Source organism: Podarcis erhardii (assembly GCF_964252035.2).
Source record: "Podarcis erhardii genome assembly, chromosome: 4".
Classification (NCBI taxonomy): domain Eukaryota; kingdom Metazoa; phylum Chordata; class Lepidosauria; order Squamata; family Lacertidae; genus Podarcis; species Podarcis erhardii.
Window position 1 is genome coordinate 1,432,503 of NC_138508.1, and position 23,215 is coordinate 1,455,717.

The 23,215-nt window shown below is 50.5% G+C and overlaps 3 protein-coding genes across 3 annotated transcripts in view; all 3 read left to right on the forward strand.

The window, feature by feature from the left end:
• Positions 1–23,215, forward strand: part of LOC309340963 (uncharacterized protein) — a 132,450-nt gene that overhangs the window by 86,669 nt on the left and 22,566 nt on the right. Inside the window, exons 2-4 of the mRNA XM_081860292.1 lie at positions 18,726–19,216; positions 19,416–19,497; positions 19,776–19,858. Of these exons, the coding sequence (XP_081716418.1) occupies positions 18,726–19,216; positions 19,416–19,497; positions 19,776–19,858 (656 nt within the window). The remainder of the gene's footprint in view (positions 1–18,725; positions 19,217–19,415; positions 19,498–19,775; positions 19,859–23,215) is intronic.
• Positions 15,504–23,215, forward strand: part of LOC309340999 (uncharacterized protein) — a 99,587-nt gene continuing 91,875 nt past the window's right edge. Inside the window, exon 1 of the mRNA XM_081860373.1 lies at positions 15,504–15,554. The gene's annotated coding sequence lies outside the window, so the exon portion shown is untranslated. The remainder of the gene's footprint in view (positions 15,555–23,215) is intronic.
• The window catches only part of LOC309340967 (uncharacterized protein), an 80,973-nt gene continuing 73,347 nt past the window's right edge, over positions 15,590–23,215 (forward strand). Inside the window, exon 1 of the mRNA XM_081860303.1 lies at positions 15,590–15,642. The gene's annotated coding sequence lies outside the window, so the exon portion shown is untranslated. The remainder of the gene's footprint in view (positions 15,643–23,215) is intronic.

Here is a 23,215-nt window from a genome sequence, read left to right on the forward strand (position 1 = left end):
TGAGGAGCGTCTGAACCAGTGACTGTGAACGGGAAGATTCTCTTATACAATCGATTGACTGCCCCCTTGTGGAACAATTATAAGTGATATTACTCATTGGGGATCCTCAATATATATGTTTTGGTCTTGGTGGTTCCCCATTTCTGTCACTGGGGGAATTATATTGGGGCTAATAATTATTTGCTATCACAATAAGGTAATCTTTTGTGGAAGGAATGCATATGCTAGACATCAACATGATTTTATTATTAATCCTGATCCCTTGGGAAGGGGAAGGGTCCGTGAATCTGACCAAATTTGCTAAATATGGATTCCGCCATGACCACAATATGTGGGTAGGCTTAGCTGAGATGGTAGCCAATGTTGCAAATAGGACTAATTGCCTTGTTTGCTCTCTTGGGCCAGATGATTCAGAGGGAGGTATGCCCTTATTACCAATACCATTAAGTGCCATTGGTATGGTAAGCGAAATGCCACACCAAACAGAAGTACAGAATTTCCCCGGATGGAACTCAACTAAACCAATACGAGTTATACCTGTGCAAGGGGAAATCTGTGTGCATAAATCATCAGATGCAGCTGATCCTACCATGATAGGCTCTTCTCATTGCCACTATACTTGGGATTATATTAAGAATAGTCAAACCTGGGCAAACGGTACTACCTATCGAACTTGGAATACCTTGCCCTGTGCACCTCCTTTTATTCATGCATGGAAAGTGGTGTGGAACATAACTGTGACAGAAAAAGGCAATCTAACATACTGCACAGTGAATTCTCTACCCCTTTTGATATTTCGCCTTTTGCACTCCACGTACCAAAAACCTCAGACCCGATGGTTGTGGTGGATATGTGGAGAATGGGCATACAAGAAACTCCCTTCCAAATGGAGTGGGACTTGTTTCTTGGGTTGGGTATTACCACCAATGTGGATTATGCCCACTAGTTCGGCCAAGCGTACACGAAGAAACGCTGATATTTCTCATATAGCAGGAGGAAGTACCCAAAGTTGGAGCGATACTGATGATTGGCCACCAGAGCGCATTATAGCCTATTATGATCCTGCCTCCTGGAATCCTGGTGAGCTCATACAAGGGGCACGGGATCCTATTTATAATCTAAACAGAATAATTCGATTGCAAGCAGTAGTGGAACTTGTAACCAATGCAACGGCCCAGAGTTTGAGACTTATTGCACAACAGTTGGATGAAAGTAGAGCCGCCATTTTGCAGCTGAAAATGGGAATGGATTATGTACTTGCCAGGCAGGGAGGCCTATGTGGAGTCTTGAACTTGACAGGGAATGCCTGTTGCTTTAACATTTCAGATAATGGTGAGGCAATCCGTGTGTTGGCCACAAAGATGGAGAATATAGCACATGTCCCAGTACAAACATGGGAAGGATGGGATATGGGATGGCTCACCAATTGGTTACCTAATGTCGCAGGACTCAAAGGGATACTATTGTCTTGCTTGTTTTTCTTGACAGTAGTAGTAATGGTTTTATGTATGATGCCATGTATCATTTCATGTTTTAGAAGTACAATTAGCAAGATGGTTTCAAATGAAACTCTACCTCATATCATGGCCCTATACAGAGCTTTACCTCAGGAATATGATGAAGGTCAAGCTATCAAGGACACTTGGGATGAAGGTCCTTGAGCTTGAAAGGGGGGAATGAGGCATCTAATTATAAGCCTGCATTTTTATCAAAGCTTATATATTTCAATTAAGGCTTGTATTTTGAAATGAGCTTAAAAAAAAAAAAAGGATTTTCAAATGTTTCATGCCAGGCAGAAAAAACCTTGGCTATTCTCCTAAGACAAGGGGGGGGGCCCCCTTGATTTATAGCAGGAAAAACAATTCTCAAAGTCATAAAAAGGGGGAATTACATACACTGCCCTTGCAGGCTGAGAAAACACAATTAGGAATGGGCAAATAGTAAAATGATACCATTGGGCCTCTCGTTAAACCTTGAGGGGTATTTTCAAAGGCCAGGAGCAAATGGGGAAAAACATTTAGCTGACAGAAAAAGAGAGCATTTTTAGGAAATCTTCTAAAGCTGTTTCTTTCTTAAACTGAGAGAGTTAAAAAGGTTAAATATTGGGAAAGGCAACTGGCTTGGCTGTAGAAGAAGAAGCTTCTTTCTATTTTATTTTGAGGCTGGAAAGGAGGGTGAAAGGGGGAGGTGTAAACTGAAGAGGCTTCTTTTAAAAGCTGTGTTTTTACTGAGTTCCTTCCTTTTACTTTGAGAAGCTTTATTCTTTTAAGAGGCTACCTATGATAATGTATGAAATATATTAGCTTAAATATATTGGCTTAAATGTAATTATGCAAAGGATTTAAGAAATGCTAGATTCTTATTTCATAGAGTCACATTGCAATAGGAGACCAGAGGGGCAAATGAGCCTAGCCCCCCTTGCCAGACAGGAGACGCCATCAAGCACTCCTGATATATAGTTGTCAGGCATTTGTTTAAAAGACCCTCAAATGAAGGAGATCTTTCAATGATGATTAACTCAAGATCCTTGAAGATAAAAATGTAAGATTAACCATTTGTTTTAGAAGGCAATAGGGCAAGGAGGGCAAGAGGTGAGCTGGTAATTAAGATTCCATGTAAGATATATTATTACTTATTTGTCATTTATATATAGCTCTTTGTCTCCCTTATAAGGATAGAAGGAAGTGGGTGTATCTTTTGTGATTGGTTCTAGCAAACAGCCAATAGGAATTTCAACCAGGCTGATTGGACAGAGGCAGCCACAGGAGGAGCAAAGGGGGCTGGATTAAGGAAATATAAGTGCTGGCCAGGATGGCAGGAGGCCAGGCCAGAGCTTGGTAACCATATACCACTGTGCCTCTCATTTATTTGTCTGACAAATAAATTATTATTTTAATTTCTCTATTGCTGCATTGAATATTTCATTCCAGCTAAGCGTTAACCACAAGCAGAGGTGCTACAATATGTTCTGTGTTTTAAACGTCCCTGAGACCTCTTGATGAAGGGCGGTATGTCAGGTTAATAAATATTAAATACCACCACCATCCGTTGTTACTCCCTTGAATGAGCAATTAGGGAAGGGGAAATGGCATACGTTTGTGTATAAGCATAAAAGGCATGCATTAAAAGATATTATTCATGATGAGAATAGGATTTATTTATGTTGAACTTCACTTGGTTCATCCTTGGCAGCCAGTGCGATTGTTTCAGCAGGGCTCGAACTCAGGACCCGCTGCCTTGAGGGACATCTAAGAGCAGTTGGGCAGGGGAAAGGTCTCCCTTGGGAGGTGGGGGACTCTCCTTCCTTGGAGGTTTCTCAGCAGAGATCGGAGGGCCATCTGCCCTGGATGCTGGAGCTGAGATTCCTGCATTGCTGGGGGTTGGACTAGATGACCCTGGGATCCCCTCCTCTCTCTCCACTCCGGAATTCCAGGAGGAGCTTCCTTGCCTCCTGCAAAGCCCTTTTCCCTGCAGGCTCTTCCTCTGGTTTCCACCCAAGGGAGGGAGATGCTCAGAGTCCAGCCAAGAGCCTCACCCCTGATACGGAAGGAGGGGGGGGTACCTTTCCTCTCCTCCTCCTCCTCCTCTGGAAAGCGGGCCCGAGGCGATGACCTCGACGGTGCCCAGTTCCTGAAACCCCCACACTGTCGCACAAGCACCACACTATACCCCTGCACCACACTCTACCCCTTGACCTTATGAAACAATATTCTTCCTTTCATATACGGGCGAAATAAGCCCTTCTTTTCTATGCCTTTCCTTCGCCCTATTTTATTCACGGGTTGACCGTGTCGAACTACATCCTCCATTGACTATAATGGCTGCGCCTCAGCCAATCAAGAGCGTGCATTCCCCTGCAGCAGCTAGCCCAGAGAGCTCTTGCACGCCTCATTTAACCTCCTGACGAGCTGATGACGGCTCCCCGCTGCGAGAACAATGGAACCGAAACCAGCGACCTCCAGCAACCTCGTAAAACTGTCAAAGTCAGGTTACAATGTATCCATTTGTTTCCGTTTCCAATATACAATATACACTTGGCCGGCGAGGCGGCCAAAACCTCCGGAAAATGATATAAAATCAGCCAAAGCTCCGATTTTATCCGTTTTGACATCATTCTACTCTCTCCCCTCTGGACTCCATGCTGCCGCCTCACTGCCATAATCCCCTGAGCGGCAGGTCACGTACCCAGGAAGACCCTAATCTGATCAAATCATTCCGTCAAGCCCTTTCTCCGGGCAATGCCAGGTGATGGGCGATGCATATCTCCGCCATTGTCTTGCCATCACCTGTACTCAGGGAACGTTTATGCATATTTCTTTCTTTCCGCTACCCCTACATTACGGAACTGCTGATCCATGCTACTTCTACGTTACGGAACTGCTGATCCATGCTACTTCTACGTTACGGAACTGCTGATCCATGCTACCCCTACATTACTGAACTGCTGATCTGTGTAAACCCCCACCCACTGTACTGAAGTGCTGATCTGTGTAACCCCACCTTTCTGTGATGCATTCGTGACGTCTTCTGCACTGTATTCTGGGACTTGGAGGGAACTTTTAAAAGTTTATGTCGCCCCATTATCGGGGTTCAATGCCATTTTGAACCTGTTGCGCAATAAACTTTGGATCTCCGTTTATTGCTCCTGTCTCCGGCTGAGCTCATTTCTCCGCTAGGACCCGCGGACTCCGTCCGACGAGCCGGGTGGCAAGGGTAATTCCGCACCTGGATTTTTGCCGTAACATTTGGCGCCCAACGTGGGGCGAGGCGGTTCTCCCGTGTTGCTGACCGGGGGCCCCGAAGTCTTCAGCCGGCACCAGGCCATTTGCCTGGGAAGATCCTTAGGACCCTCGGCCATCTTCCGGGCGGTAATCAAACGCCCCAGGGGTTCAGCCGGGGAGCAAAAGGAATCCGGCCGGCATATTCATCGATCCCGGGATCAACGTTGAAGACTCGTGAGTATAGTAGAGAAACCCAGTGCACTGGTGGATAAGGGGGTTGGAATCTCCTGGCAACTGAATTCTCTGCCCTCTTCTCTATCGATCTCTCTCACCCTTCTTCTCTTGGTCCGTTCGGCGAGAGGTAACGTGGACCACCGCTCGACCCAAAAGGGGGGTTCTGAGCTCTATCTCCTTCTTCTCCCAAACTCTCCAGTCAGCCGCACCAATTAGGGTCCGAAAATAAGACGGAGAGACCCGGCTTGAAAAGATAGCCGACTCCCCGCAACGGACATCCTAGTTGAGAGCAAGGGGCTGGAATTCTTTTCCGAACTTCCTGAGCGCCCTTACGGAGGGGGCAGGAAGGGGTCTTGCTGTCTGTATCAATCCCAGCCGCACCGGTCGAGCCACGTAACACGTGAATCGTGCGTGAGCCCGCTTCCGAAAGCAAGGGGGATTTTCCGTTCGAAACTCTATCAAGGGACCACCCGATCTGGCACCGCACTACGCGGGCGTTCAGTAGGGCCCCCTCTTCCTGAGATTGACGATAGGTAGGAGGTTGCCAGGAGGCATAGCCCAGGGAGGATTGGGCGGGACTCGGCAGAGTGGAAAAGGAACCCCAGGAATTGAAAATAGGAAAGAAAGAAATAAGGAATAGGTAGAAAGAGCTCTCAAAACCCCTTATTGAAAATCCTCTTACCCCTAAGCAACCCCTAACGACCTCCCTTCTCCTTTTCTTACCCAGACACGCGTGAATAAAATGGGTACCCAAGCTTCCAAACTAGAGCGGGCTCGCCCCGGGAGGATGGCTTCAAGGAAGCCATCTGAATCCCAGAGAGACCCCGACTCCCCTCTTGAGTTTGTCATCTCTTATTGGAAGTCTATTCCCGGGCACAACTTGCTATCGAGGCAGAAATTAGAAGATCTATGTAGGGAAACCTGGCCGGCCGGAACAGCCTCCGCGAAGCCCGAGTTGCGTTGGCCAACAAGTGGCTCTTTTAATGAAGGCCGCCTGAAATACCTAAGAAACTATTTGATAGAAGAAAAACCCCGTCAACTAGAATACCTAGCCGCCTTTGAAACAGTCAGAGGATTGCTCCAAGTTACAAAGGGAGCTACGACCTACCAACTGCCTATCTTAAATCATGGAAGGCCGTCCCTGCCGCCCCCTTACGAAGGTCACCCTATAGATGATTCTGTGGAACAAGCGCTCATTCCCTTCTACTACAGACAAACCGCTCCATCCGCCCCAAGCAACGGTCAGGGCAATGACCAGGATGGTAACGATAGCAGCGAAGAGACAGGGGAACAAGGAGCGCGGGGGGGAGCGAACCAAATAATGACCAGACAACGAACCAGAGGGATGCAAAATGCCACCTCAGAAAACCTTAACTCCCTAACAAGAACCAGGGAGGTACAAAGTGCTACCGCAGAAAACACTAGCCCCTTAGCACGAGCAAGAGAGATACAGAACGCCATCTCAGAAAACATCAATTCTTTGACCAGAGAAATACAAAATGCTACCCTAGAAGGCTCAAACCCCTTAGACAGACCTGAAGGGGCCCCGGGAACGTCCAGGCAACCGGACTCTACAGCCGTCCAGATGCCCTTAAGGGCTTTGCCAATCCCGCCGTTGCAGCCAGACGGACCCCCCCGAATGGTATATACCCACCAACCATTCTACACGGCGGATTTAGTAACCTGGTCGAATCAAATGCCATCATTAAGAGACGACCCGGATAAATGTCACCGCCAGGTCAGCGCGATATTTTCGACCCATAAACCGACCTGGCCAGACGTTCATGTTCTTTTGAACGCGCTTTTCAATGAAGCCGAGAAAGCGGACATTTTAACCAAAGCTGGCGAAGCGATTGAACTCCCAGATTACCAGACAGGTCGCCCGGCAGGTCTAGAAGCACTCACGGCCCAATGCCTCCGCACCGAACCAACATGGGACTACAACACTACAAATGGGATATGGTGCCTAAATTTGTTTAAAAAGGCGATTTTGGACGGCATTAAGGCCGCCGGACAACGCACCGTCAATTGGACGAAAGTCCAGACCGTGCTTCAAGGGGCAAATGAACACCCGTCTGATTATTATACGAGATTGGTGTCCGCCATAAAGACCTGGGGAGGAATAGATCCAGAGAACTCGCAGCACGAAGTAATAGTGAAAGGCTTCTTTAAAGATCAAGCTTGCCCTGATATTAGGAAAGCCCTAAACTTGCAAATAGGGTACGATGGAAAGAGCATCAGCGAAATCCTCTCCATCGCTAAATCAATATATAACTCACGAGACGAGAGGAAGAAAAAAGATCCCAAACCTGAAGTTGAACGAGTCCTTGCCCTCAGCATGGAATTAAACTCTAACAGGGGCAGGGGTTTCGCCCGAGGAAGGGGAACACGGGGAGGAGGGTCTTCCAATCCCCATAGACCCTGGGGACCTACTACCAGCGGATGCTTTTATTGTCAAGAAGAGGGACACATTAGAAGGTTTTGCCCCTACCTCAATAACACGGTTTACGCTACACCGCATCCTAACGCAACCCATAGATATGGGAACCCACCGCCCGTCGCCTATAACCCTCAGGCGGCTCCTGCCCCCTACAAACAACCGCCGCCTTCAAATGCCCCTACTCAAAACCAAAGACCCCTACCGGGACCAAGGACCCAAATGCCCGCAATCACTACATCCACACACCCGTGGACGAACGCTACAACACCTCCCCTACACCCCCCTAACCAACCCCCTCCAGATGACCAAGAGAATTATTGACAATTAGAAGGGGATCCCAATCAAACCCAAACAATCTGCCCAATTCTAACGTTGTCCTCCGAAGAACCATTTTGTACTATTGAAATAGACGGCCATCCATACCAGTGTCTATTAGACACCGGAGCTACCTACTCCACCTTAACTGATAGCCACTTGGAACCAAGTTTGGAGACAAGGAAAGTCATGGGTCTAGATGGGATACCCCGTACTTGTCCATTATCACGTCCAACCAAAGTCACCCTCGGACCCCTACTGGCTGAACATACCTTCCTTTTAACGAGCAGCCCAGTAAACCTCTTAGGAAGGGACCTACTTTGTAAATTAAATGCAACCATCAAATGCTCCGAAGAGGGCATCTACTTATACATGCCAGAAGAATCCATTCCCGCTTTCCAAGGGATAATTGAAGAAGTAAAAACTGACAGACAATTTCCGGAACTCCCTCCCGAACTGGAAAGTGACTTGCCCTCCTCTCTATGGGGCACTGAGTCAACCTCAGTAGGTCTCCTATTGTCGGCAGCCCCAGTAAAAATCACCTACAGAACTGATTTGCCTTTCCCATGTACTAAACAATATCCATTGCCCAAGGAAGCCATCGAGGGACTAACTCCTATGATAGAAGACTTCCTAGAGAAAGGTATCTTGATTCCCTGTGCATCCCCATGTAATACTCCGGTACTCCCAGTAAAGAAACCATCGACAGAGGGCGCCCCAGTTCGATACCGTTTTGTACAGGACTTGAGGCTGGTGAACCAATTCGTGATACCCCGCCATCCAGTAGTGGGCAACCCAAACTCCCTCTTGAACGCCATTCCAGCAGAAACCAAATGGTACACTGCTGCAGACCTGTGTTCCGCTTTCTTTAGTATTCCTCTGGACCCAGCTAGCCAATTCCTTTTCGCTTTTACCTGGGGACCCAGTCAATTAACTTGGACAAGATTACCCCAGGGATATGTGGAATCACCTGCAATATTTTCGGCCATCTTACACCAGGATTTACAGGATATCCATCTCCCAGCAAGCTCCGCCCTCTTGCTTTACGTAGATGACCTCCTCCTTTGTTCCACCAGTGAGGAAGCATGTAAAAAAGACACCAAGCATCTCCTTTCGGAATTAGCCAGAAAGGGACATAAAGTATCACCAAAAAAGTTGCAATACTGCAAACAAGAAGTTAAGTACCTCGGGCATATCCTAGGAGTAGGCACCCGAAGCTTAGCAACCGATAGGATCGAAGCAGTCACTAAAATTCCCCTTCCAAAAACTAAACGACAACTTCGAGGATTTTTAGGAATGGCTGGCTTCTGCAGAGCCTGGATCGCGGGTTATAGCGAAATAACAAAACCACTATCCGCAATGACCCGCCAAGATCATCCAGACACCCTAGTCTGGGAAGAAGAGGCATACAAATCTTTTGAACGATTAAAACGAGAGTTGAGGTCCGCCCCTGCCCTAGGCTTACCCGACTACAGGATCCCATTTAACTTGTTTATCCATGAGCAAATGGGGGTAGCCTCAGGGGTATTGACTCAGCCTTTCCGAGACCAAGAAAGACCCGTAGCATACTATAGTCTCCAATTAGACACCACCGCAAAAGGGGCAGTAAGCTGCCTAAGAGCCATAGCCGCCGCCGCGATCCTCCTTGAAAAGGCTCAGGAAACAGTCCTGGGACATGAAATCACCGTCCATGTGCCCCACTCCGTCTCCACCCTATTAACTCTGAGAGGCTGTCATCATTTTTCAAACTCTCGACTAAATAAGTATGAAGCTCTTCTACTAACACCATCAAACGTCACTATAAAGAGAGTTAACTCCCTCAATCCAGCCACCCTTCTTCCTCTTCCCGAGGATGGAACCCCACACCATGACTGCGCGACCATAGTCCGCCAAGCCGAGAAACCCAGAGAAGACCTAGATCACCTACCCTTAGAGAACCCAGACTTAATACTCTATACAGACGGTAGTTCAAAAGTTGTGGAAGGGGAAAGGAAAACAGGATACGCTGTAGTCACGGACTTTGAAGTGGTAGAATCTAATCCGATAAACCCGCAATACAGTGCCCAAGCTGCAGAGTTAATAGCACTCATACGTGCCTGTGAAATCAGTGAAGGCAAGCGAACTACAATCTACACCGACAGTAAATACTGTTTCGGACTAGTCCATACAACTGGGCAGATATGGTTACAAAGAGGCTTCCTAACCGCTGCGGGTTCTAAAATTTCACATTCCGCCTTGGTAGAGAGACTACTGACTGCTATCCACCTACCTACCGCAATCGCAGTGGTCCATTGTAAGGCTCACACCCGTGGTAAAGACCCTATCTCGAGGGGTAACAGGCGAGCTGATAGAGCAGCCCAATCAGCCGCACTCCGCCCCCCTAACAACGAATCAGAATTCCAAGCCTTACAAATCCCACTCAACATAGATCCCACACAAATTTACAAAGAAGCCCCCGAAGAAGAAAAGACTCTCTGGCGCTCTGTGGGCGCAATCGAACAAAATGACGTTTGGGTTCTCCCTGATGGCAGAACTGTCCTTCCAAAGGCCTGGGTTCCAAAATTAGTGAGGGTCCTCCATCAACGTACACACTGGGGAAAAGGGAGACTGATAGAACATGTTAAAAGGTCCTGGTACGCTCCCGGACTTGCAGTCGCAGCCACGACCGCGTCAAAGAACTGTGTTACCTGCAGCTCCTTTAACCCCAAACGACAACCCAGAGCACCGCCAGGAGCCAGGCTATGGGCATTCGTCCCTTTCGAAAGTCTGCAACTAGATTTTATCGACTTACCACACTGTCAGGGTTTCAAACACGCCTTGATCATAGTCGATAAACTCTCCTCCTGGGTAGAGGGATTTCCCTGCAAGAAACCCACCGCCTCTGTGGTGGCCAGGGCCCTCCTACAGGACATTATCCCTCGATTTGGGGTACCCCATCGACTAGACAGCGACCGAGGAACCCATTTCACAGCTCAAATAGTACAACTGGTGGCCAAAGCCCTACAAATAAAATGGGACCTTCATACACCTTATCACCCACAGTCTTCAGGCCAAGTAGAGCGCATGAACCAGGAAGTTAAAACACAATTAGGAAAGCTATGCAAACTCACTGGACTGAAATGGGTAAACGCACTTCCACTAGTTCTCCACAATATACGGAGTGCCCCAACTGGACCATTGAAACTATCTCCATATGAACTTTTATTTGGGAGACCCCCTCCCATTTACAACACTTTATTTCCACTCTCAGAACTTGAACTAGGAGAAGCAGAGCTCACTAACTATGTTATTCAGCTCCAGACACAGCTACAACGTCTCCACCACTACGCGGCCATCGAAGGACAAAACCTGCCCATCGACGTCCAAGCCCACTCCTTCGAACCAGGCGATTGGATCCTTGTCAAGGTCTATCAGAAGGCACCCCTTCAACCAGCGTGGGAAGGCCCCTACCAAATCCTCCTGACATCGCCAACCGCCGTGAAAGTAGGTGAGAAACACTCATGGTTACATCACACCAGGTGTAAGTCATCGCCACCCCCCACGGAGACGGAGGAAGACGTCGGCGACGACTTCACCTTTTCGACCCCTCCCACTCCACCAACTTCATACATCGACGACGACGACGACCAACAGGCCGGACCAGATCGGGGCCAGAATCGGGCCCAACAGACCGGACCAGATCGGGGCCAAAATCGGGCCCAACAGACCGGACCAGACACAGTTCCACCCAATTGGACATCCGAGATCGTCCCAGATCCCAACACTATCAAACTACGCTTGAAACGCCTTTGACAGCTCCTTTGACAGCGCGCCTTTGACAGCTCCTTTGACAGCGCGCCCTTGACAGCTCCTTTGACAACGCGCCTTTGACAGCTCCTTTGACAGCGCGCCCTTGACAGCTCCTTTGACAGCGCGCCTTTGACAGCTCCTTTGACAGCGCGCCCTTGACAGCTCCTTTGACAGCGCGCCTTTGACAGCTCCTTTGACAGCGCGCCTTTGACAGCTCCTTTGACAGCGCGCCTTTGACAGCTCCTTTGACAGCGCGCCCTTGACAGCTCCTTTGACAGCGCGCCTTTAACAGCTCCTTTGACAGCGCGCCTTTGACAGCTCCTTTGACAGCGCGCCTTTGACAGCTCCTTTGACAGCGCGCCTTTGACAGCTCCTTTGACAGCGCGCCTTTGACAGCTCCTTTGACAGCGCGCCTTTGACAGCTCCTTTGACAGCGCGCCTTTGACAGCTCCTTTGACAGCGCGCCTTTGACAGCTCCTTTGACAGCGCGCCTTTGACAGCTCCTTTGCTCCTCTGACAGTCCGCCTCCGACAGTCCTCTTGACGACGCGCTTTTGATAACTCTTCCCCTTTGACAATGCCTCACCATTCCCGCACTTTGATTATGAACCTCTATTTCATCTCTATCGTTTATGGAACTTTGGCCCGATCTCCAGCTACACCCATGGATCATTGCACCGGATTAGATACGGATTACCATTTTATGGACTACCATAGAGTCGAAACCGGTGGGAAGTTAAATCCCGCACGAATGGGGGACTTTGACTTTTGCCTCCCAGAGTCCCGGACATTGTTACGCCATTCCTTGGTACCCCGGTTAACTGACAACGATTACTGGGAACTTTTCATCCGGGACAGATATGTACATCGAATTGGGTCAGCAGCAGTTACCCTTGACCATTCCTACTACCGCCTCACCTGTAGGAACGGAACTCATTTCCTTTATGGCAACGGCGAACTCCTGAGGAACCCAAATTGGACCGAAGTCGAAAACGGAGGGGCCGTTTCGTCCTACACCGACTCGACAAACCCCTCTGATAACTTCATTTTCGGATTCCAATGCCTCCTCATGACCCCAAAACCCCGAAAACCCCAACTACAAGGACTTTGCCTGAGAGGATTTTGCTGTCTCTGGAACCTTGGGGTCACCCACGACTGGAGAGGGGCAGAGTATTTAGAAGGGTGGTATCATCCGGCGCATCCCTCACGCTCTCCCACTTGGGATAACGTTGGTCCTCTGAGGTGCGGGGGCATAGCCAAGGACAGGCGACTCCTCAATACCACCGACCCACTTCATCCAGTCGGCACGGCACCTCGCCAGCTCGGCATAGATCCCGCCCTTCCGGGGGAGGATCTCCTATCCTCTTGGGAACAGAACTCTTACATCAAACTTCTTGGCCAGGTGGCTAAAGAGGCACCTTATCCGGAGTGCTGGATATGTGCACACGCACCCAGCCACCTCCAGCAAAGTCTTCCCCTTGTTCCGGTACCTGTGACCACTGAACAGTTCCGGTCCGGAGACGTCGCTTCTTGGAACTTGACTGCCCTGAACCTGACCCACCAATACCTCTACCTTACTGGCCCTACAAAGGGACCCCTGTGTCGCATTTTCACCGGAGAAGGGACTTTCATTGGGTCCAGCACCTGCACCTCCAACATAGAACTCTTACCCACCGGCCATGTCACCGTTACTGATATGACCGGATCCCACACATTCCCAAATCTCACCCTTGCTTGGACTGCCGTTATCGGACACCCTCCAACCTGGCAGCCTCAGCCCGCTGACTCCATGCTGTTGCTTGCCTTTGCGTCCGGACGGATGGAATCCTACCTCAGCGGCCTATTCTGGATATGTGGCCATCGCGCATACACCTGGGTGAGCCCACATATGTCTGGTTCCTGCTTTGTCGGGTACATTGTCCCCGGTATAAGGGTAGTCCCACACCTACCCCCTGGAAGACAGAGGAATAAGAGAGAACAGAAGGGGCTGTCAGATCTGTCCGATGTCGCTGCTAATGGGGAGACTGTCGGTCGAGCACTCTTCCCTGCCTATGGGGCCGGCTCTAATCATGTGGACATCCTCCGGCTTACTGACATCCTTCTAAAGTTCATGCAAGAGGCAACCCAAATCACAGATTCTTTGATGTCAGAGCTGTCAGAGGTGAGACAACTTAGTTTACAGACCAGGATTGCGACGGACTTTCTCCTGTCCAGTCAAGGAGGGACATGTGCCCTAATAGGCACTGAGTGCTGTACATACGTGACTGATCAGACTCTGAATATCACCGGACATTTAAACAATATTCACGAACTGGCAGGGAAGCTGGATGAGATACGACATGAAGGACTGTCCGACATAGACTTATGGGGATGGTTACCCAAGCTCGGATGGCTCCGGCAGCTGCTTAAGGTGATATTGCTTACTGCCCTTATTATTGTCCTTTGCATCTCTGTGCTCTGCTGTGCTATACACTGTGTCTCTCCTTGCTGCTCTCTTCTCCGCTGTCCTGCTCCATCCACCCCTCTTACTCTCCGAGCCTACTCTCGTTCTCACAGCGCCCCCGTCTTCCCCGAATATGTGCAAATGAGACACCTGGGGGAAGGGGAGTACGAAATCACAGGGGTATAGGGTGCGGAGAAAGGATTTGCAAGTTCTTACAGAACTTGAATGCAAATCTATCTCCGAATGGGGGACTGATACGGAAGGAGGGGGGGGTACCTTTCCTCTCCTCCTCCTCCTCCTCTGGAAAGCGGGCCCGAGGCGATGACCTCGACGGTGCCCAGTTCCTGAAACCCCCACACTGTCGCACAAGCACCACACTATACCCCTGCACCACACTCTACCCCTTGACCTTATGAAACAATATTCTTCCTTTCATATACGGGCGAAATAAGCCCTTCTTTTCTATGCCTTTCCTTCGCCCTATTTTATTCACGGGTTGACCGTGTCGAACTACATCCTCCATTGACTATAATGGCTGCGCCTCAGCCAATCAAGAGCGTGCATTCCCCTGCAGCAGCTAGCCCAGAGAGCTCTTGCACGCCTCATTTAACCTCCTGACGAGCTGATGACGGCTCCCCGCTGCGAGAACAATGGAACCGAAACCAGCGACCTCCAGCAACCTCGTAAAACTGTCAAAGTCAGGTTACAATGTATCCATTTGTTTCCGTTTCCAATATACAATATACACTTGGCCGGCGAGGCGGCCGAAACCTCCGGAAAATGATATAAAATCAGCCAAAGCTCCGATTTTATCCGTTTTGACATCATTCTACTCTCTCCCCTCTGGACTCCATGCTGCCGCCTCACTGCCATAATCCCCTGAGCGGCAGGTCACGTACCCAGGAAGACCCTAATCTGATCAAATCATTCCGTCAAGCCCTTTCTCCGGGCAATGCCAGGTGATGGGCGATGCATATCTCCGCCATTGTCTTGCCATCACCTGTACTCAGGGAACGTTTATGCATATTTCTTTCTTTCCGCTACCCCTACATTACGGAACTGCTGATCCATGCTACTTCTACGTTACGGAACTGCTGATCCATGCTACCCCTACATTACTGAACTGCTGATCTGTGTAAACCCCCACCCACTGTACTGAAGTGCTGATCTGTGTAACCCCACCTTTCTGTGATGCATTCGTGACGTCTTCTGCACTGTATTCTGGGACTTGGAGGGAACTTTTAAAAGTTTATGTCGCCCCATTATCGGGGTTCAATGCCATTTTGAACCTGTTGCGCAATAAACTTTGGATCTCCGTTTATTGCTCCTGTCTCCGGCTGAGCTCATTTCTCCGCTAGGACCCGCGGACTCCGTCCGACGAGCCGGGTGGCAAGGGTAATTCCGCACCTGGATTTTTGCCGTAACACCCCCAAAAGGATATCTGGGCATGGGCGGAGCCAGGGGGGACAGCTGCCCCCCCAATGAATAACAAAGAATAAGAATACGAGGTTCTGCCAAGCGGGAGAGGGCTGAGCTGGAGGGACTCGGCCTTGCAAGGGTTAAAGGGAACCGAGCTGCCTTCCTAGAGAGGCCAAGAAGCAAGGGGGGGCCAGGTCCTCCAGAGCCAAGCCCCCCCCCAGTCCTTCCCTGCTTGGGTGTCTCTCCTGCAAGGGCTGCCTCGCTCTCCCCTCCCGGGACCTGGTGAGTCTCCTCTCTCTCTCTCTGGGATCTGGTGGGGGTCCCAGGGCTGCAGCAGGGGAGGAGGCCTGGGGGGGGCTGATCTGCTCCTGCAGGGGGGGACCCCAAGTCAGGGAGGAGGAGAGGGTCCTGCCACGGAGGGGCCAGGTCTGCCACGCTCTCCCTCCTGCAGATCAGAGGATCCCAAACTCAGTTGGCCCTCCGCCCCCCCTTCAGAAAAACAATGACTCCCACGAAATCTTCCTTCTTTAAGCAAAGGAGTCCCATTGCACAAAAGAGGGAACATCTGCAAATGGTTTTCCAAAGCTGGACAAGGAGGTGGACTAGACACCCCCCCCAAAAAAAAAGACGAGAGAGAAAGGCCAGGGATAAAGAGAAGGACCCCAGCCCAGAGTCTGGCTGCTGCATTGGGGACCAGTTTCCCAGCGTCTCCCCGTGTCTCCCAGGGCAGCTCCCCACGGAGGCCACGGCAGCCATCCCCTCGCACCCAGAGCAGGGCATCCCGGACCCCATCCTCTCTCTCCCAAAGGGATTGGTGCTGGAAAACCAGCCAGAAATGGGCGCTGCTCCTCCCTGAGCCTCCAGGGACCTGGGCATCAATGGCTGTGCGTGTGTTAAGCCATCTAACAGAATAATAATAATAAATCACCCGCCTAAATTTCAAGGGAAATATCTTTGGCCCCGTCCACTTGGCTCTCTGGGGTTTTCCAAATACATTCCTGGCCCTCGGAGCAAAGAAAAAGGGACCCCACCCCAGGGGTCTTTCTGGAGAGTGGCAGAGAGTCCAAGTGAAAGAAAAGGAGACAGAAGGAGGGGAGTGGGGGTGGGGGGGAGCAACTCCTGAGGACCCCCAGGTGAGGACCCCCACTAGAGCCAAGCATCCATTTTTCACAAGATACAAATGACTCCCTTGTCAGTCAGTTCTGACTTCATGCATTGACTGGAAGGCAGGAGCAACCAGGCTGATTCATCTCACAGAAATCTCGGTTGGCGGAGTCTGTAACCTGAGGCGTCTGCAACCTGATGCGTTTGTAACCCGAGGTATCACTGTATATAGTTTTCACTCAGGTCCACGTCAGTTACTTTAGGCGGGAAACCCTGGGTGTTGCTGCTACAATGTTGACAGCCTATAAAAGCCGGCCGGCTGAGCTGTTTCCTGTCCAGTTCTGTTCCAGCTTACAAATAAAGAGCTGCTTTGGAGAAATCGCTGCATCGTCTCCCCACTATTGAACACAGAGCCCAGCCAAGAGCCAAAATCCCCCCCCCCCAAAGCACATCTTGCCATAGGCTGAGCCAGGGGGCAGTTGCCCCCTTAGAGCCATTAAAAAGAACAGAAATGAATAGAAATCAGAGTTCTGCCCTGGCTAAGTGAGTGTGCAATGCAAGGGGGGGGCTGAGCTGGGGGGACTCGGCTTGGCAAGGGTTAAAGGGAACCGAGCTGCCTTCCTAGAGAGGCCAGGATGAGGTTTCCGGCTTCCCAGGCAGCAAGGTCCCTCTTCTTCCTTTGTCGTGTCCTCCTCTTCGCCCCCCCCCCGGGACCCCCCCCTCTTTCCCAGCATCAGGGTCTTTGCCAGGGAGGCTTCTCTTCTCAGAGCCCAATTCTGGGAGAGAGCGAGAGAGGGCTGAGCTGGAGGGGGGGGACTGGCCTTGCAAGGGTTAAAGGGAAGTGAGCTGCCTTCCTAGAGAGGCCAGGAAGCAAGGGGGGGCAGGTCCTCCAGAGCCAAGCCCCCCCTCCCCAGTCCTTCCCTGCTTGGGTGTCTCTCCTGCAAGGGCTGCCTCGCTCTCCCCTCCCTGAATCTGGTGAGTCTCCCCTCTCTCTCTCTGGGATCTGGTGGGGGTCCCAGGGCTGCAGCAGGGGAGGGGGCCTGGGGGGCCTGATCTGCTCCTGCACGGGGGGGGGGGGTGGACCCCAAGTCAGGGAGGAGAATGTCAGGGGTGCAAAGACCCCCCCATATGTTCCTGCTACCCAGAGGAGGAAGGAGCCCCGGGGCTGAGAGCCAGGAGGAAGGTCAGGGAAGGAGAGAGCGCGTGCCGGGAAGGGGGGGGGACCCCAAGTCAGGGTGGGGGTCCCAGGGCTGCAGCAGGGGAGGAGGCCGGGGGGGGGCTGATCTGCTCCTGCAGGGGGGGGGACCCCAAGTCAGGGAGGAGGAGAGGGTCCTGCCAGGGAGGGGCCAGGTCTGCCGCGCTCTCCTTCCTGCAGATCAGAGGATCCCAAACTCATCTGGCCTTCCGCCCCCCCCTTTCAGAAAAACAATGACTCCCCCGAAATCTCCCTTCTTTAAGTCTGGCTGCTGCATTGGGGACCAGTTTCCCCGTGTCTCCCAGGGCAGCTCCCCACGGAGGCCACGGCAGCAATCCCCTCGCACCCAGAGCAGGGCATCCCAGGACCACATCCTCTCTCTCCCAAAGGGATTGTTGCTGGAAAACCAGCCGAGCCAGAAATGGGCGCTGCTACTCACTGAGGCTCCAGGGACCTTGCCCTAAATTTCAAGGGAGGTGTTTTTGGCCCTGCGAACTTGGCCCTCAGGGGGTTGGCCAGAAACATACCTGGCCCTCAGAGCAAAGAAAAAGGGACCCCACCCCATGAATCTGTCTGGAGAGCGGCAGAGAGACCAAGTGCAGGAAAAGGAGACAGAAGCAGGCGAGTGGGGGTGGGGGGAGCAACTCCAGAGGACCCCCGGGTCAGGACCCCCACTAGAGCCAAGCATCCATTTCCCACAAGATACAAATTATTCCCTTGTCAGTCAGTTCTGACTTCTTGCATTTACTCGAAGGCAGGAGCAAGTAGACTGATTCACCTCAGAGAAATCCCTTCAGTTGCCTTCCCATTTTGCATCGCAATCTTCCTTCTAGGAGGGCTAGAGGCTGCTTCCTCCTCCTCCTCCTCTCCTTCTCCTCCTCCTCCTCCTCTCCTTCTTCTTCCTCTTCTCTCCTCCTCCTCCTCCGTCTTCTTCTTCAGAAGATATCTCATGGTTTGGTACAGTCCCGCCCTGGTTCCTAGGAAGACTCATCCATGCTTGCTCAAGGAACATTTCTCTTCCTCTGACCTAAAAATTCTGTAACTAAACAATGTATTTGCTTTATAGGATTTGCTAGCACCTCATTAGCACAGGCAGAACTTGGCAGAAGACCAAAGGGTTCCTTCCGATCTCTCAGAGGCTTCCTGAGAGCACAGATGGATGAGCGAGACTCAGCTGGCCCTGGAGCAGGAAGAGGCCATGCCATCCAAACTGGGAGCAGTGGGGGATTCTGGGAAAACTCTGTGCAGAAGATCCTGGGTGAGGAGGACACCCTCCGCTCAGAGGTGCAGAGCCAGCAGTTGAGGCAGTTCTGCTGCCAGGAGGCCAAGGGACCCCAAGAGGTTTGCAGCCGACTCTACCAATTTTGCCACCAATGGTTAAAGCCAGAAAGGCACACGAAAGCTGAGATGCTGGACCTGGTGATCTTGGAGCAGTTCCTGGCTGTCCTTCCCCCGGAGATGGAGAGCTGGGTGAGGGACTGTGGAGCGGAGACCAGTTCCCAGGCAGTGGCCCTGGCTGAAGGTTTCCTCCTGAGTCAGGCAGAGGAGAGAAAGCAGGTGAGAGAGACTTTCCTCTGGATACTCCCAAGGGGCTCCAAACAGGACAGAAAACATACCATAATGCTCTACTGTTGGCCCATTCTTTTCCTGGGAAGGCATCCATGGGATGAGATCTAACACCCTTAAACTTCTATCCTTGTCATTCTCTTTCTAACATTTCTCACCATTCATTCTCTGTTTGGAATCGCTCTTTCAGAAAAGGGATCATTTTGCAGAAATGGACCTGGATTCCTGTGAGGCAGAGAGGCCTCCGTTGGACACCAGAGAGAGGCCACTGGGTAAGGAGGAAGGTGGCTTTTCTGCATTTGGTCTCGTTCTGTTGGTTTTCCAACTAATCTGTGAGTTCTTTTTTTTGGGGGGGGGGAACAGTTGGGAACAAGGGTCCAAAGGAAGGGAGAAATAGTTTTGCACAACTAACATGAAATGGGCACAAACGTCCAACTGCACTCAGCAGGTAAGGCTTTCTGAAAGGCCCATCTGTAGTTAGAGATGCCCTGTTTCCTCTGTGAGAGAAGCAGGCACTCCTGGCATCCTGCTTATCTTTTTTCTCTTGCAGGTGACAGAATGATGCCGGCAAAACCTCCTGATCTGCCTTTTCATGGGGGCAGAAGGGAAGCAGCGGTTGTGGAACCAGATCAGGTCAGGGGAAGCTGCCTTGTGGGGACAGAGGCCGAGGGATGGAGCAATGTCATGGACTGGTTGGGCACAGAGGAATGGTGGGAGGAAGCAACCAGGGAACCAGGAAGGGAAGACGTCTCGGACCCCAAGAAGTAGAGGTAGAAGAAGGATGGGCGGTCAGAGGGAGAAGCCTGGGAAGAGGAGGTGTCAGAAGCTGAAGGGGCAACAGGGTTTAGTGAGCTGGGAGACTCTGTGGCAGAATGCAGTGCAGAATCAGAGGCAGAAGAGGAAGGAGACGAGTGGGAGGAGGGAGGATGAGAGGCTGAGGTGAGTCAGGAGAAGGAGGAGCCACCGGGGGCTCCCTCTCCTTCTGCCAGAAGCCCCCCTCCCTGCTTGTCTCTCGGAGCCAGGAGATGTCTGAGAATGGAAGGGCAAAGGCAGGCTGCACACTGGCGCACTGTTCAATCGCTTGCCAGAAACCCCAGAGAGGAGGGGGCTTGGAAAGCTGTGGGGAGTTGGGGGCCTTCACTCTTGGCAACTGCTTTTGTGGAGGAAGACACTGTCTTAAAATTCTACTCAATATTGATCCAGAGCAGAACTACAATGTATAGTTAGCAGAGTGAAATTGTAAAGACGTTGCAGGATTCCCCAAAATAGACCAGAGGCAATTGTATTTCATCCAGCAGAGCTTTACTGCTACTGAAGGCAAATGAGCATAATGGTCCCACATCCAAAACGTTCAGGATTGGCCCTGTTCATAAGAAATCCAGTTGCAGCAGACTTAACTGAAATTTCCCACAACTTATAATAAATTTAAACCTTAAGACTCAGCATACTATGTCCAGAACACCAGAGGGGGGGGGGGGGGAGAGAGAGAGAGAGAGAGAGAGAGAGAGAGAGAGAGAGAAATTGAAACCCAGGCTCCTTCTGGCCTCTTCTTATAGTCAGCATGACCTTGACAGAAGAGATGACAGAACCCCTTTAACCCAGCTGTACTCAGCTTCTCTGAAGGAATAACCCAAACATCAGGAACCTTCTGCTTGTTTCTTTTACGCAGAGAAGCTTCCGGAACCCTCTTGAATTAATTAGTATTGTTGTTGTTCTTTAGTCATTTAGTCGTATCCGACTCTTCGTGATCCCCTGGACCAGAGCACGCCAGGCCCTCCTGTCTTCCACTGCCTCCCGCAATTTGGTCAAACTCATGCTGGTAGCTTCGAGAACACTGTCCAACCATCTCGTCCTCTGTCATCCCCTTCTCCTTGTGCCCTCCATCCTTCCCAACATCAGGGTCTTTTCCAGGGAGTCTTCTCTTCTCATGAGGTAGCCAAAGTCTTGGAGCCTCAGCTTCAGGATCCGTCCTTCCAGTGAGCACTCAGGGCTGATTTCCTTCCGAATGGAGAGGTTTGATCTTCTTGCAGTCCATGGGACTCTCAAGAGTCTCCTCCAGCACCAGAATTCAAAAGCATCCATTCTTCAGCGATCAGCCTTCTTTATGGTCCAGCTCTCACTTCCATACATCACTACTGGGAAAATCATAGGTTTAACTATACGGACCTTTGTTGGTAAGGTGATGTCTCTGCTTTTTAAGTGCTGTCTAGGTTTGTCATTGCTTTTCTCCGAAGAAGCAGGCGCCTTTTAATTTTGTGACTGCTGTCACCATCTGCAGTGGAGCCCAAGAAAGTAAAATCTCTCACTGCCTCCATTTCTTCCCCTTCTATTTGCCAGGAGGTGATGGGACCAGTGGCCATGATCTATGTTTTTTAATGTTGAGCTTCAAACCATATTTTGCACTCTCCTCTTTCACCCTCATTAAAAGGTTCTTTAATATCTCCTCACTTTCTACCATCAATGTTTTGTCATCTGCATATCTGAGGTTGTTGATATTTCTTCTGTGTCCAGTACTGTGTCCAGTTCTGGGCACCACAGTTCACACTTCAAAACGACCTTGACAGATTAGAGAACTGGGCCAAAACAAACAAGATGAATTTTAACAGGGAGAAATGTAAAGTATTGCACTTGGGCAAAAAAAATGAGAGGCACAAATACAAGACGGGTGACACCTGGCTTGAGAGCAGTACATGTGAAAAGGATCTAGGAGTCTTGGTTGACCACAAACTTGACAAGAGCCAACAGTGTGACGCGACAGCTAAAAAAGCCAATGCAATTCTGGGCTGCATCAATAGGAGTATTGCATCTAGATCAAGGGAAGTAATAGTGCCACTGTATTCTGCTCTGGTCAGACCTCACCTGGAGTACTGTGTCCAGTTCTGGGCACCACAGTTCAAGAAGGACACTGACAAACTGGAACGTGTCCAGAGGAGGGCAACCCAAATGGTCAAAGGCCTGGAAACGATGCCTTATGAGGAACGGCTAAGGGAGCTGGGCATGTTTAGCCTGGAGAAGAGGAGGTTAAGGGGTGATATGATAGCCATGTTCAAATATATAAAAGGATGTCACATAGAGGAGGGAGAAAGGTTGTTTTCTGCTGCTCCAGAGAAGCGGACACGGAGCAATGGATCCAAACTACAAGAAAGAAGATTCCACCTAAACATTAGGAAGAACTTCCTGACAGTAAGAGCTGTTGGACAGTGGAATTTGCTGCCAAGGAGTGTGGTGGAGTCTCCTTCTTTGGAGGTCTTTAAGCAGAGGCTTGACAACCATATGTCAGGAGTGCTCTGATGGTGTTTCCTGCTTGGCAGGGGATTGGACTCGATGGCCCTTGTGGTCTCTTCCAACTCTATGATTCTATGATTCTTCCGGCAATCTTAATTCCAGCTAGGGATTCATCCAGTCCAGCCTTTCGCATGATGAATTCTGCATATAAGTTAAATAAGCCGGGAGACAATATACAGCCTTGTCGTACTCCTTTATAGGAAATACTTTCTGCACTAAGACATGCAAAGTGACAGACCCTCCGGGAATGAGCTGCTCTTCTCATTACGCCAGAACCTCAGCCAAGATTGTGAATATCGTGTTCTTGCTGATAAAGAGTTAACTCCAGCTGTGAAGTGTGGGATTTCCTGCCCATATAACTCTGTGACAACAGCCTTCTGAATGTTGCCAGTAGGATTCATCTGTAGTTGCAGTTTTCATGGAATCCTAGAGTTGAAAGGGACCCCAAGGGTCATCAAGTCCCACCCCCTGCATTGCAGGAGTCTCAGCTAGATCACCCAAGACACATGGCCATCCAAACTAGGCTTCTTGTATTTCTGTATTCATCACTGAATGCTAAAACAGGCTTCTAAGCAGTGGACAGACAATTACAAATAGTGTCCAGGATTTACCTAGCCAGCCCCATCCGCTGCTAAATGGGGCCTGCCCCCCACTCCTCCCCCTCTCCATGCCCCCATGAACCCCTTGAATTTGGCTCTAGGGCAC